The sequence below is a fragment of the Rattus norvegicus genome, chromosome 14 (genome assembly GCF_036323735.1).
Source record: "Rattus norvegicus strain BN/NHsdMcwi chromosome 14, GRCr8, whole genome shotgun sequence".
Classification (NCBI taxonomy): domain Eukaryota; kingdom Metazoa; phylum Chordata; class Mammalia; order Rodentia; family Muridae; genus Rattus; species Rattus norvegicus.
Window position 1 is genome coordinate 95804203 of NC_086032.1, and position 15712 is coordinate 95819914.

The 15712-nt window shown below is 43.4% G+C and overlaps 2 protein-coding genes across 4 annotated transcripts in view; one reads left to right on the forward strand and one right to left on the reverse strand.

Moving 5' to 3' along the window:
* Ppp3r1 (protein phosphatase 3, regulatory subunit B, alpha) overlaps positions 1-3813 on the forward strand; it is a 49683-nt gene extending 45870 nt beyond the window's left edge. Inside the window, exons 5-6 of one of the 3 annotated variants that reach the window (XM_006251517.5) lie at positions 29-213; positions 1546-3645. In XM_006251517.5, coding sequence (XP_006251579.3) covers positions 29-213; positions 1546-1593 — 233 coding nt within the window. In that variant the 3' untranslated portion in view covers positions 1594-3645. Of the gene's footprint in view, positions 1-28 lie in introns of all 3 variants that reach the window. The other 2 variants (NM_017309.3, XM_063273012.1) reach the window with 2 other exon arrangements.
* Positions 3814-7132: 3319 nt separating this feature from the next.
* On the reverse strand, positions 7133-15701 carry Pno1 (partner of NOB1 homolog). Its single transcript, NM_199083.2, has 7 exons — positions 15461-15701; positions 15190-15339; positions 13230-13313; positions 12992-13052; positions 12644-12761; positions 8429-8499; positions 7133-7918 (listed from the first exon to the last, which is right to left on the reverse strand). Exons 1-7 carry the CDS (start codon positions 15662-15664, stop codon positions 7851-7853), a joined length of 756 nt encoding a protein of 251 aa, NP_954514.2. The 5' UTR covers positions 15665-15701; the 3' UTR covers positions 7133-7850.
* Between the last annotated feature and the right edge of the window lie 11 nt (positions 15702-15712).

The following is a 15712-nucleotide window of genomic DNA, read 5'->3' on the forward strand; positions in this document are numbered from 1 at the left end:
TGCAGTGATTTCCCCCCTTTTTTTCCAGTCGCTTTCCGTATCTACGACATGGATAAAGACGGCTATATTTCCAATGGAGAGCTCTTCCAGGTGTTGAAGATGATGGTGGGCAACAACCTGAAAGATACGCAGTTACAGCAGATTGTAGACAAAACCATAATAAACGCAGATAAGGACGGGGACGGGAGAATATCCTTTGAGGAGTTCTGTGCTGTAAGTGAGAGGCTGACTGCTCTATTAACACTTTTAACGCACTCAAGGACAGTTTACCAGACGGTTTTATCAGCATGCTTTGCTTTGAAATTCATTTCAGTTTTGTCTAATTGCCCCACATTCAAGTTTTGGAGTATGTTTTAAGCACTGATAATTAAAAGCTGCTCTTCTCAAGAGTTAGTACACACACAGTCAGATAACGGGCCTCGGAAATGGCACCAGCAACTGTGGGCGATGGGAATCTCGTGTATGTGGAGGCTGGAGGGCAACAGCAGGTTTCTGCCTCCTGTGCAGCTAATTATTTTGCCCTCTTCCCCCACTAAACCTAAAGCTCACTATTTCTGCTGGACGACCTGGCCTGCAAGCCCCATGACCTTATGACTGTCTCATCTGTGCAGCCGAATCAGTAGATGCTGCCACACCCAGCTTTTTATGTGGATTCTAACTTAGGTCCTCAAGCTTAATGGCAGACTTTTTACCAGCACAGCTGTCTCCTCACAGGCCCAGTCATTTACTTGTTGGTAGCCTCTAGAAATTACAACTGGGACATGCTTTAAGGTTCGCTCAAAACCGTGCCTGTTCCTCTGACAATAACGTCTTGGAGAAGACTTGCCCACCACCATGCAGGAGGCCCTGGGTCAGGGCACATCCAGTACTGCAAGGAACAACAACAACAACAAAATCATCCATAACGTGCTTGAAAATGCTTTGCTGGTGGCACTAGAGAGGTGGCTCAGTGGTGAAGAGCAGCGGCTCTGTTCTGGAGGACACTCTTCAGAGGAGAGCATCTGCTTTCAGTTCCCAGCACCCACATGGCTGCTCACCCCGCCTGTAACTACAGTTCAGAGCTCCTGACACCTCCACACACTCGGCCAGTGGACATAAAATAAATTACATATCAATATTAAAAAAATGCTTCTGTGAAAAAGAGCCCGCCTTATATATCTGTTATACTTTTGGTAAAGTAGTATTCTACTTTGCTTTCTATCGACTGATAAAAAACAATGACCAAAAGCTGAGCTGTAATCTACGGTGGAGAAATTGGGGCCTGAGCTCAAGGCAGGAACCTGTAGGCAGGAGCTGTTCCCCATGGCTTGTTTCAGTACCCCCACCTGCCCAGGAGTGGCACCATTCACAGTGGGTTGGGCCCTCCCACATCAGTCATCAGTCATCAGTCAAAGTGCTGCACAGACTGGCCCGTGGCCAATCCGATGGAGGCGTTTCCTCAGTTAAGGTTCCTCTTCCCAGGAGATTCTAGCCTGAGTCAAGTTGACCCCCCAAGAAAGAAGGATGTGATTTCCATACAAAAAAACCTGTTTTTGTCTCTTGCAGGTTGTAGGTGGCCTAGATATCCACAAAAAGATGGTGGTGGATGTGTGACTCTTTGAAGACTCTACCACCCAGCACTTTTGCTTTCTTCTCCATCTCTGAAGATCTGCTCAAGACGTCCAGCAATGCTCTCTGTGTGTGTAAATGGAAGTATTTTTCTCTGTGAAGCCACATTTTCCAACATGAGCCTCATGAAGCCAACGAAGTGTTATTGAACTCCTACCCTCTCAATAACTCAGTGTAGCACTTTCAAGTTTGAGGGGCAGCAGCAGGAAAAGAGCATATCAGTATGGTGGAGAAAGGGAAGGGGTGGCTCTTTAATTTATTTTTCTTCATCTTTTATAACAAGAAAGTATCTATATATACATATGTAAATATTTATATATAGATATATGTAGCTTTCTATATATTTAGTAGGTTGGCTTTAATTTAATATACTTGATTCAGAAACAAAATGTTAGAGTACAAAAGTGCCAAGCAGAACATATACCATCCTTACTTTTATTTCACACGGTTTTATATGTAGATAGAGGATTGTACAATTCGCGCCAGGTATTAGGCCAGCTAGTTTCCTTTCTCTGTGCTTTCTCCTTTGAGAGATTGACAAAGCATTTGTTAATGCCCTATTATTTACCTTAATTACACTTTTGTAACGAGTCTGTAACTTTATTTATATCTCTGAGTATCTTTCCAGGGACTGTGTCTTACTGCCGAGCAGCGTTTAATCCATCTCTGTTGGAGGTCTAGTTCAGTGCTGTTGCCAAGAGTGGGTTCTTGTGTCCATAGAACTGCATACCCTGTGGCTGCTTCAGGCTGATACTTTTTAAGTAGTCGCTGTTAATTTTATTAAGCGTCCCTGAGAAAAAATGTAATTAGCAGTTGTGATTTTATCAAGGTCAGAAGTTTTCTGAGGCAGTCATGACTTTTTTAAACGTTATTATTTAGTGAAGAAAATCCAAAGCAGTCATGCAATGGCTTAAAACATCCTTGTTTCGTTGTACACAAGGAAACACTTGTCACTAAACTACAAATCCTGGGTTTATTCATGCATTTCAAAAAAAGTTAACCGGAAAAAAAGTCAACTGATACTTAAAGAGCACATATTTCTGTAAAATCCCATTTGTGGTTAAAATGGGGGAGTATCCTGCTAATCTATATGCCGTTGGAGAGCAGATTTTGCCCACATTTACATTTTTAAAATTTCTTTGCCAGATAGAAGGCAAGATAGCACATGATGGATTTTGTTGTTTTGCCTGCACAACTAGCAATGGCTGATGATGTAATAGATTTGTGTGACGTAAAAGTACGTCATGGTCTACCACATGACGTTATCCCTTCCCTTCTCTGCAAAGGTACTGGAAGAGAGACATTCTGGATAGTTTTATATGGCAGTCTTCCCTATACAGTTTTTCTATATAAATTGGTTTTGTAATCATGAGTGGTAAAGGGCGGGTCGAATCGAGGTGAGGGAATATTAAATAGAGTACACCTGCCTGCCACCGCTGTCCCCTCAACTGAGTGCTGCACACCATGGGCTCTGTCTGTGAGAGAAAAATCCCGGTGCTTGGTGTCTTTGCATGACATGGAGTTTTGCATGTAGATCAATTTAAAATGTACCTCTTGTTTACATAATTTGCATAATTTTAAAAGATGATGTTGCCAAACTTTGGAAATGTTAATACTCAAAATGAAAATCTCCACTCCATGTAACTACTTTCTCCCTCTGGATCAGCACATGGCTTGCAATCCCAGCCAGTGGTGTGATCTGTCCCAGTGTCAACCGCCATGTGCTCTGCTTCAGGAGGGACTGACTAGTCTTTTGTGAATTTTTTTGTACATAATTATTTGTTACAAATATTTTAGCAAATGCTTTCTATATCTCTTGCTTGTGCATATCTTGGCTGGCGTTGTGGAAAAAAATAGTGCAAACTATTTCCTTACTGGGGAATGAAGGGGTTTCTTTTTTAGTTTGTGTGAGGGAGGTGGGGAGGGCATGGTTTATGTTGAATGTTTAAATTTTCTTCTGCATGATACATGTCATGTTGTGAAATCTTTAGAGAACTTCATACTGTATGAGTAAGAAAATAAAATATTTGAAACTTGGCTTGAATGTATTTGTTAGCTTGTATTTGTAGCAGGTGTACTGCTACAGTTGATAATCCTGTCCAGGCTTTTAGGGTTTTAAAAACTTGGATAAATGTTTTGTTGTTCTGAACCATAGACTACAGGTGACATAAGTTGTTTTATCTGGAATAAACAAGGCTAAATGTTGCAAAGCCCTGAGACTCCACTGCCCTGACCTGGGCCTATTACAAGTGCCTTGAGAGTGTGGCCTGCTTCTCACACCTGTACAGCGACCCATACCCAGTAACCAATGCCATGATACATTTGCTCACCTGTGTGCAGGCTCTTGGGTTTCCTTCACCCAGACTCAACAGCATTCATCGCTTCTTCCCCGCCTTTGTCTTCCTGGTTATAAAGACGTTTTAGTCATTTGCTTGTTTTGCACAAATCTAGGTTTTCAGAGCATCGCCTGGGCATCTCCGGTTGTTCATTAAAGTATTTAGTGAGTGAGTATGTGGCTCCTAGATAACACGTGTGCCGATTTCATTTATTTTTCTTGCCAACGTCTCGCTAACAAACTGGCCTTGAGTTTCTGTAATCCTGCCTCAGCTTTCTGAGTGCTGGGATTATTGAACTTTTTATAACTAACATGAAAATTTGAGGCTTTTTTTTTCAGACAACGTTTCTCTGTGTAGCTCTGGCTATCCTAGAACTTGCTTTGTAGACCAGAATAGCCTGGAAGTCAAGGGATTGCCCCTGCATCTGCCTCCCTAATGCTAGGATGGATTAGAAGTGTGTACCGTCATGCCTGTGTACCGCCACGCCCAACCTACTTGTGACACTTAAAACTACAAAACCCTTGTGTACTCAGCATTGTAATGGTTGGATGCTTGTGCCAGGTAAATGATGCCCCAGCAAAGTGCGTTTAGGTTGGTGGGTATGTTTACACCAAGATTTGTATTCAAGGGTTTCAAGGTCATGTGCATTAAACTGAGTGGCTGCTTTAGAGGATTGGAAGAGAAAATGGCTATTCAGTGTGAAATGAAAATTCTTTTAAGAGTAGAAGAAAATACTTGTAAACTATATAGGAAAAAAGTAATCCAACCCAAAGATCTACAGAACAGCAATAAAACACCTACTTAAAATATGGGTAAAGGACTTGAGTAGACATTAGTGCAGACACACAAGTGGTCCCTAAACACAGGAAGTGATGTTCAATAGCACTGTCCTTAAGGAAATGCAAATGCACGTCACCGAGAGATCCACAAGCATTAGGCTGTATTACTGTTCTTTCTCATCCCCAAAGCAAGAAAAATCGTATCAAAAGACAGTTGGGCCACCTCTTTGTTACTAGTGAAGTCGCAGGGACACAGTTCACAGCCAAGGGCTGGAAGCAGTCCAAGTATTCTGTAGAGGAATGGGTAATCGAACACATGCTCTAACATGAACAGTTGTTAAGCGAGACCGCTCCACTCCCATGTTGATGGGATAATGATGTTTCTAGAGACAAATACCGAACAGTTTGTGCCAAGGGCAACAGGGAGAAATGGAGTTGGTGTTAAAATCTTGTTCGGAGCTTAGGAGGCAGCATTCTCAGGGTGGTTGCACATTACAGTTAAGCTGTATTAATATCTACCAGTTACAAGTTAGGAAAACTAAGAAAGCATTTTTCCTGTGCAGAATGTTTTAGAAAGGTGCAGACAGGAGGGTAAAGATTTACTTCCTTGATAGTTCTCAGAGTGTACAAAATTAGATCCCCTACATTCCAGACTCACACTGATTTAGAGCTTCTAGGTCTTAATGCAATCCTTCATTCCCTATCCCCTAACAAAATCAAATGGCACGGTTCTCTGAAAGTTTCTGGTGATTGTGGTTTCTATGGCCAAATAAGCAGTGTTTCTCCAAGGTAAGTATTTTACACATAATAGGTACTTTGTAACTTACTGAATGGCTATGGACACTTTGAAAAATTTAACACTGTACTGCCCCAGTCATAACAAGGCTCTTGGAATGGAACAATTGAGCCTTTCTCCACATACCTGACAGTCCTTAACCTCCACCCTTATCCCTAGTGCTGAGAGTTGGAGCCCAAATCTGGGCTACCTAGGAATCCTCGAATTATACCATGGCTTTATCTAAGAAAATTCCTTTCTCTTTTAACCCAGCCTAAGTACTAATGAGTGAAGCACAGTGAGAGTTGTGATAGACGCAGCGGATCCAAGACTGTGTAGCTTTATAGCTAACAGACGAGTCCAACAGCAGGCAATGCCACAGACACCAGTGAGCTTTCAGGCTGGCTACACTGGACTGACATAAGGGAGTTATTTGGTCCAGGTTAGTATTAACTACAAGTAAGACGCATGCATTCATTCATTCACTCACTCATTTATTCGTATTCCAAGAGTTACTCTCTAGCACGGTACCCCTTTTGAGTGCAGGGTAGTACTCAGGAGGGAAGAATACAAATACTGCAATTTAACAGAATCTAAACCTCAGGAAAAAATTACATTCTTAACTCTGCCCCAATTCCTTAGAATTAAACCCAGACACTGACTGTTACCTAGCCATGGTCACTTCAGACACTTAGAAAGGTATTAAATACACAGACCTCACTTCCAGAAAAGCACATGGTAACAGTCATCACAGTTTTGAGTATCTCACTGGGCAGAGTGACGGTGGGTCTGTACCTCTTAAATGCTCTACAGGCTCCACAGTGTCCCAATATGTCACCCTTTCAGCGAGGCCTGGTGATACTAAACGTTCTCCTTTGCTGAGACAATCCAGCACTACACTGTGGGTAGACGGTACATCCAGAGTCCAGAGCAGTCTGGACAGCAGCACCTCCTCCTGCCCGGAGAACCGACGCTTAACAAAACCACTCCCAAGCAGGGCTCGACAGCTCACATTTGTAACCCTGGCACATGCCAAGTTGAGGCATCAGACCGACCCAAGAACTGACCCAAGCTTGAAGCAAGCTGGCCGATATCGTGAGTTGCAGGCCAGCCCGGAATACACATTTTTTCCTCAAAAAACAGGAGAGATTTCTCACTGTTTATGAGCACTTGCTGCTCCTCCAGAGGACTGCAGTTTAATACCCACTGCCCACATCTCGGTCTCAACCATCTGTAGCTCCAGCTCCAGGGGACATCTACACACAGGGTAGGCATACACACATAATGCACACATGTCCACACAATAAAAATAAAAGCTGTGCTGGATACGGAGGCATACAACCTGAATCCCAGCACTCAGGAGGCAGGAACAGGATTTCTGTGGGTTCAAGGCTCGTCAGGGCTACACAGTAATGCCCTACCTTCAAACAAACACACACCCTCTTTATGAGATCTGGTTCAGTGGTTAAGAGCACTTTTGACCTTTTGCAGAGGACCTGGGTTCAGTTCCCAGAAAACATGGGGATCCACAACCTTATCCCAGTTTGAGGGTTCTGATGAACTATGGCCTCTAGGGAATGCCAGGTACACACGGTACCATACCTACATGCAGGCAAAACACTCATAAGGCAATGTTAACTTTTTAAAAGTACTATTTTTAGTTACTGCATGAGTTTCCTGACCTCCAATCATTACAGTGTTTTGGTTAAGGCTTTTGAGAAACAAGGGATTATAGTATCTAAGTCACAGGTTTAGAAGGGGGTTCTAAAACAATGTAAAAAATAGCGTCAAATTCATATACAGACACTAGTTACAAGAATACACCGTTTGGAGAACAGTTTTACCTTTACCGTACAAGAGAAATACATCTAACATCTTTCATTACTTATTTGAAAAATATTTATTGGCCTTGGGATGCAGGGCTTTCGTTTTATAAAGTGTTCAGAAGTGCAGAAGAGCACACAGTTCAACAGTGCAAGCCACTGCCACGACCCAACCCGGAGGGAGAGTCAGTGCCCAGTACCAAGAACCGATTCATTTTTAATTAAAAATTTCAGAGTTTATATAAGTTTAGCTGTAAATCTATAATCAAAAAGTTTTAAGCATGTAAGTTGCCTCTAAATGACAGGGTTTTAAACTGCAAATCTGCCCCGAGTGGTTTACTTATAAACTGTTGTACTTTTCAGTATTACATATTTAAATTATCCAAGAAGCAGCTGAGTTCAAGTCCTGTTCAACCTTCCTTTTCTGCTTCTGCTCTGGCTGAGAGCTGAGAAGGAACCTGAGCTTTAGGTGGCTGGAAAATTCCTCCCGTGTGTGGCTTTATGTGAACATCTAAAGGGTCCATGGGACTCAGAACCGATCTGCTGATCTGCTGGCCACAGCTCGGATATTGCCATACACCTTTGATGGAGGGTTTCCTGTTTAAGGAAGAAAGCAGATTACATATATGAATATATCCAGACCCAGAGGAACTGCACAGAAGCAAATACCTTGCATTCCTAGGGAAAATAAACTGAGTTGTAAAAAGATTACTTCAAAAACAAGGCAGCTGGGCAGACCAGAACACGAGAGACAACCCACCAGTTCCTCTGAGCAACTTGCCGTGACTCTAGATCTAAATTAACCGGATCAACCAAGTTAACTGGCTATGTTCAGCTTTCCTCATTTTATAGAACTAATATGTAATGTTTTCAGTTATTTTGGAATGGGTTTTCTGTGTACTTCCTTAGGAACGGCAAGAGAGTTAACGATACTCCCAATACACCCTTTCTCCTCTAAGAATGGAGTCTAAGGTAATCCTGGTTTCCCTCTGCCAGCTCCTCAGCTTCTAGTCGCTATCTTTAACGATGTAAAAGCTGCTTTGGAAATGGCTTGAAGTCCTGTTCCCACCTTTCCAGAGAAAATGCCAAAGAACCAGCTGCTCTTACCTAGGATGAGGTTGCAAATGGCCGTCCTTGCCATCTTGATGTTTTGGAAAGAGCCCAGAATGTGAACTTTCCTGAAAGAAGGACAGTGAGTCAGCTTAGTCACAAAAGGTGCGCCCATGTCAAATCCTGGGAAACTGGAAACGATGACGATCACAACAGATCCAGCTCTGAAACTGAGGGTGGGGGATGGCAGGCAGTGCTCTAGACATTCTAAACTGAGGGTGGAGAATGGTGGGCAGTGCTCTAGACATTCTAAACTGAGGGGGATAATGGCGGGCAGTGCTCTAGACATTCTAAACTGAGGGTGGAGAATGGCGGGCAGTGCTCTAGACATTCTAAACTGAGGGTGGGGGATGGCGGGCAGTGCTCTAGACATTTTAAACTGAGGGTGGGGGATGGCGGGCAGTGCTCTAGACATTCTAAAACCACTTCTAGAGTGAGTGGTTTGTGGTAGAAGAATTTTTATACCTCCACAGAAAAAACTATCAAAAAAAATACGAATAATTAAGAACAAAGTAAGAATTCCTTCTCCTTTTCTTGGCAGATTCCTGCAATGCTGATCAGGCTGGCCTTAAACATGCAGTGAGCCTCCTGTCTGTCTCCTGAGCACTGACATTACAATATGGACCACCACTCCCAGATTACTCCTTACGGCAGGGAGAGATGGCTGTGTATAATGGTACTTGTCACCTAGTCTGACAGTTCCCGGAGGCCCACTTGGTAGGAGAGAACTAACTCCTGACCTCCACACAGGTTCTATGATTCACGACCTACTCATCCAAACACAGACTAAACAAAACAAGACTCCTGGTCAACAGCTGCTCCAATCAGTAAGTCCTCCGTGTTTGCTCAGATAATCCTCAAAGGAGTTTTACTAAGTAGATTATTATTCCCATCGTACACCAGGAAAGGAACTTGCAAATAATCAGGAGACCTAGCGGTAGGGATATAGCTCAGAGGCACACATCCCTGCCTAGTGTGAGGCCCTGGTTTTCATCCTGAGGGATTAGGATGGGGAAGGACGGAGGACACAATCTGGAGAAGACATAGAAATCATGAAAGCTGAGACCATGCAGATGCTCACTGCATGCCCAGAACTGTATTACTGATTCAAAGATTACAGTACCCTTTAATTACAGCACCCTTTAATTTCAACGTGCAAATCTATGAAAAACTATTTTAGAAGCTAAGCTTATATACATAAATGAATCTAGATGTCATCGTATACTTAGGGGCTGCAATGTTTCTCCCTGACTTCAAAGAATATCAAATGAGAAGCCCAATGCTAGATGTGAGACACTGACTTTGAGGTTGCTGGACGGGGACTATATTCCCTTGATAATATCTTATAGCTGAACACACAGCACACTTTGGTCAGAGGACACAGATAAATTGGGCCAGTATTACCTGGAAGCTTTCCCTCTACTTACTAGTTTACATAGTAATACAAGATGCTACACAGAAAAGTCACCAGGTTTTACTGAGCTGTGGACCCTACTAGCTTACAATAGTGACCAACCTGGCTCACTAACAGAATGGGGCTGTCAATGTCAGGGGCTAAGTAGCTGCTTTCTGATAGGCTTTAAGGCCCACTCCACGGGATGGAACTCATACCTGGCACTAAAAATTTGGACAAAACCTTGCTGGGAAGGACATAAGACCTGGGGAGAACCTACTATTTATTTTCCTAAACAGAGCAACAGGTTACCTTCTGAATATTTATCTGGGCACCCACAGATGAGTGCAGCTCCCAGCCCTCTTCGGAGAAGCTTCTTTTTGCAGTGCACAGTGATTAATGCAAAGGCTCCAAGTTGGTCAGAGCAGCAAGTGAGCAACTGCAGAAAGCTTGCCCTAACGAGACAGCCACGTCACTGGCCTCCCCGCATGGCTCAGGGAGCATCCAGAAGGCTGAGTCTGCTGCAAAGCACTGCTTTCTTTATGGCCATGTCGGGGGCTGTGCTCATGACCTGGTAGCAGCTGTCCTTCCCTGCATAAACCTGCACATAATCAGGCCAGGAAAACACCAGCATGGATGAGGCAGGTGCTCATAAAGGCCCACCCCTACTGTGTGCATGTTGAGATGCAGGAAGGCTCGGGAAACATAGGCAACATTATCTCCCCCTCTGGTACTTCAAATGTTATCTACAAAGCAAATTCTATAATTTTATATCTTACTCACATTGTACTGTGTATTGCCAATTCTTAACAACTTTATAAAAACACCAGACGTTCTCATCTGGGACTTAGCCTGGTAAGTGTAATCTTTACCCCTCATAAAGGAAACTTCTCTGTGCAATGAACAGAGACCACAACAGAAAACCACAACCAATGAGTTGTGAAGCCCAGTCCCAATGGATACACTGGCAAAAGCCCCATAATGCAGGAAACATTGTGAAGAGTCGTAAAAGTCAGAGGATCAGGGGGTTTGCTGTGAGATTACATCTCCTACTAACATCAGAAGTGACTCATAAAGTCTCACTAACACAATGGCCCAGTATGAACTGAACAAGGACAAAAGCAATGGACAAGTCAAAGTAGACTGGGAAAGCCCAAAGGGCCTCGCCCTGCACGAAGAACCACAGCCAGTGAGGACAGATGGAGTGGGAGACATGGTTTTCCATGGAAGAGCACAGCAGCTGCTGCCCAATACCAAGAGGACAGCTCTGGAAGCAGCTGTGAGTAACATTAAGAGGACTCAGCAAAATTGTCTTAAAAGGCCGTAAATAAGTTTGAAAGAGCAAGAAGAGTAAGATAGGGTTTGGAGGGAAGGGAGACATGTAATTGTATTATAATCTCCAAGTACTTTAAATGCAACAACAACAAATTACTGTTTACACCAGCATTGGTCACAATGGTTCCAAAACGAAACATCTCAAATGTCCATCAACTGCAATGACAATGCTACTTGGCTATACAAACAAGGAACTACTGCTGGACCCAACAGAACGAAGAAACTCAAAGCAGTATCATGAGTACACACTGGGAATCCCTTTACGTGAGTTTCTGGAAACAACAAAATCAGTGACAGGAAGTGGAGCAATGGCCACTGGGGTACCGTGGGGGAAAGACTGATTAAATGATGAACTCGGGGGGAGGGGAGGGAGGGCTGCTGGTGAGCCCTGTGGGCGTGGCTGACCCTGCACAGCACTGAGCTGCGCTGAGCAGCCCATTAGGCTGACAGTGCCCACAGACACGTTTTACTGATGTAAGCTGAGCCCAAATACTCTGTTTAAAACAACTTGTAGAGTAAATTCTAAGACATTCAAGTCTGTGGATTACAAAGTTAATGACAAATTAGCCCCAAGTACATTATAAGGGGTTCGAGCTTTGGACTTCTCAACCAACAAAAACCTTTAGGCTCGGTTCAGCCATTTTAAATGTTGTATTTCCACGTCTCTGAAATTTCTGGTAGAAAAAAAAAAAAAGCTAATTTTTTCAGACTCCGAAGGCCCAGTCCATAAAAGAGCAGAACTGTGATAATACACCTGGTTTCAAGGAGAGGGCCACCAATATAATACAAAAGTTACCCTTAAGTAAAAAGAATGTCTACCTTAACGTAACCTGAATAATGATCATTATAGCAAAATGGTATTAAGTGAAATCCTCACACCCTGTCAGTCAGCTCTAGTCTACCTGATACCAACCTCCGAACAGTTCGACCTCAGAGAGGCCGGCCCTCGTAGCTCTGCAGCCAGTACCTCACCCTCACTGTAAGCAACTGAAAGTTTGCTCTTACCCAGCATGCAATACCTCCCTTCCACTGACGACGGTGTGGGTGTACCCCTACCTGAAATACAGGTATGTATTCAAAAAGAAAGCTTCATGACAGCATTTCAAACACCCACTTCTTGTACTTCCCAAAATGATTTATCAGATTTGTCTAAAATTAAAATCTTCCTTTGTAATCAATTACTTTAAGAGTGATTCTAAATATTTCTTTTATTGCTGAGGAAAAAATTACGATGACTGAATTTTCCTTGACTAAATCAGCAGCCTTACAAGGTTGGAGCGTAGTCACTCAGAACCACATGCCCACAAAGCTCCAACGCCAGGAACGTGGGCTGCATGCAGGATTATAAATATGGGGTGGTTCTTGACCAGAACGCACGAGGTTTCACATTAAACAATAGCATGCAATAGATAACAGCTATGACTTCTTGAAACTATGAAGATAAAATATAAATTATGACATTTCCCTCGAGAACAGATACTTACACATCTGCCAAGACAATCCGTGTCCGCGTCACATTCTCTATGGTAAACTTGGTTTTGCCTCCTTTGCCAGCGATTCTTCCTATTGCCCTGGACAGGTGATCTCCTTTCAGGGGCTTAACTAGAGAACAAGGACAAGCCATCAGGTGGGCTTAACTTGAGAACAAAGACAAGCCATCAGGCGGGCTTAACTAGAGAACAAAGACTACTGACTTTTATTACTAAGAGACACTAAATACACATTTTCTGAAAAGTGTTAATAGTGCGGCTCAATTGAAGCTATCACACAACAATCCCAACACAACACAATGAGAAACAACACAAAGGCTGGATGTTCACACATATTCTCACCATCAGTTATTTCAAAAGATTCTAGGAAGAGGTCATCTAGACGGATAAGGGCAAGCGCATCCTGTAAGACAAAAGTAAACACTGTGAAGGTCTTTTCAGATACACACCGGACAGACAAGGACAGTAATTTCACAACTGAACTTCTCAGATGCTACAATAAAAGGACTAAAAGTTTGGAAAATGAGCCATCTACTGAAATGTCCACACAGTGCATTTCACGTCTCATGAGATCACTCACCTCTACCTGAAAGCCAAGAACAAAGGCTTTCACAAAGTCGGCGGCTTTGGTCAGGGCACTGACATCCTTGGTGTCTTTACAAGTCTGGAAAAAGAGGTGAAGACATGGAGGGATGAAAGGAGGGCATTTCAACAAAATACACATACTAGAAATGGTATTTCTACTATAATTTCCTTCACCATCAGCCACCCTCCCCCAATATTGTAGCACACCCCCCCCCCCTTTGTATGTGATAAAGCACTCTTTAATTTGCATGAGAGCCGGGCAGTTCTATGCACACCCTCTCAAGTGACTAAACATACTGACAGGTCCAGGGTAGTGGCAACCTTCTCCTAGCACACCCCAAGGGCTCACACCCATTCTGCACTCTTTTAAACGTTCAGACGGGTCCACCTTGCCTCTCCATCAAGGCAGCCTCTCTCCAAGAGTCCTGACACGTTCTGCTGGAAAGGACTATTTATATGCTGTTGTTTCCCAAACCAACAAGTCTAGTTCTGACTCTTTGCATGCCTGGTTCTGAGGAAATCAAGAACAGCTTGAGTAGGAATCCTGTTCACAAGTGCTTACTTGAGCTGCAGAAATTACTGTTATCCTAGGATGCCCACCACTGTAAATAATATGCCACTCACATCTAGCTCTAAGCATCACCTTGACAGCCTTGAGTGTTATATAACGCAAACACGAATGAGGAAATTAAGGAACTAAAAGCACAAATCTAACTTCCAAAATACTACTTTGGGTCTTGCACACAGATTCACAATCATTTGAAGAGACTACACACTTGGCAAGTTTAGAAGCATAGAGGACTGTGTTCAGATTTTCACACCCAAAAAGTCCCCAGCAGGACATGGCAGCACACGCCTTCAGTCCCCACACCCTTCAGATCTCTCTACAGAGTGAAATCTCAAGAGAAAAACAAAGAGAAAACAACAACAAAGCCGAGACTCTGGTTCTCACTCTTGGCAAATCCCATAAATATGTAGGATTTAAGTTTTTTCACCTATAAAATATGTCAGAGTAGAAGATCATGAATGGTCCCTTCTAGCACTAGGATGCAATTAGCTTGATAACTCTGGCTAAGGCAGTAAATTTCTTAACCTTCTCTTCCTAATCCTCTGGTATGGATGTCTATCACCCATGTCATACCTTAAGGATCAAATGATGTGGTATAGGTCAAGCTACCTCTGTGCGTCTGATGTACGGTATCAGCAAATCGGTATTAGCAAATACTAAGAATACAAACTAATGAGCCTGCAATAAACAAGGCAGCTAAGTACAATAGAAATGGATAAACTTCTAAAGAGAGCTTGAGTTAGATCTTGAAAGCTGACTGGACCTGAAGAAGACAGCTGAGAAAGTGGCCTTCTCCAGAGAGCAAAGCCACCAAAGATACTGGCAGAAAAAAAAATGGGGGGGGCGGGGGGGGGGACGCACAACTGGATCTCCTACTTGAAAGGCAGGCTTAGCCAAGTGTCTGGCTTCTATCCCTTAGAAACGCTGAGGATCCTAGAATATCATATTAGAAGCATTATGATATGGGAAAATTAATTTCGTATTGACACAGATCTACTGAAGAAAAAAAGAGACTTAATTTACATTTTCCCTGTGACACACGTTTGCTCCAAAAAGAGCACTTACACTGAAGTAGGTACCTGCAGTTAACCCCTTACTGATGTACATCCGTGGACCATTCTCTACTTTTATCAAGTCAACACAGAGAAGACACTCAAAAGGATACACAATATTCAGGAGTGATCTTACAAGCGATTTAGGAATGCAGTCAACACCTGTTTTGAATGTAGTTTTGAGGGTATTTAGTTAATTTGAAATTCACTATAGTAAAACGGGGGTTGGGGGACGCTTAACAGAATAACTCTACGAAGGAAAAAAATGCACTCATTTATTTTAGTTTTGAAGGGGAAAATTCGGTAGGTTAAAAAGGATAAGCCCTTTTCCTTACCCTTATTTCTACATTCCTTGATTTCAGGTTAAAGCGTATCTGAAGTCCTAAATGTTCAACAATCGGGGTAAATATCTTCATCCAGTTTTCTTTTAATGGTGTGTATCTGTTAGCTGGGACGGGAATTTTTCTCGTTTCTTCTTTCCCAGTCTGCAATAAAAACAAACACACACTCAGAAGGCGAGTGGAGAGATGCGGGCTGGAAAGGTGAAAACCGAGAATAGACCCTTTCGTCTGCCTGGGCCCCGCCCCGTCCCATCCGGATCCCCACCAGGAGCTGATCTCCCGAGAGCGGCGGGAAGACCGGCCTCTTCGCCGGCCGCGCCTCCTCCGTGTCCATGCGTCCAGCGTCTCCATCCTGTCCCGCCGCTGACGATTGCTCAGCCTGTCGCTTCTTCGCCCGGCGGCCCCCTCTGTGCGTGACGGGAGTAAAGCCGTCCTCCGTCCCGGTGTTTTGCGTCTCCATCTCGGCCATGTTCAACCCGGATAAGTGCAACCACTGGAACACGTGCGAGGTTGTGCC

Excerpts from the sequence above, each read along its gene's own strand:
- Pno1 (NM_199083.2), bottom strand. The coding sequence starts at position 15,664 with ATGGCCGAGATGGAGACGCAAAACACCGGGACGGAGGACGGCTTTACT. Across the intron at positions 8,500-12,643 it reads CGGATTGTCTTGGCAGATGT|GAAAGTTCACATTCTGGGCT; the intron begins GTAAGTATCTGT and ends TCCTTCTTTCAG. Across the intron at positions 7,919-8,428 it reads CATTTGCAACCTCATCCTAG|GAAACCCTCCATCAAAGGTG; the intron begins GTAAGAGCAGCT and ends TTCCTTAAACAG.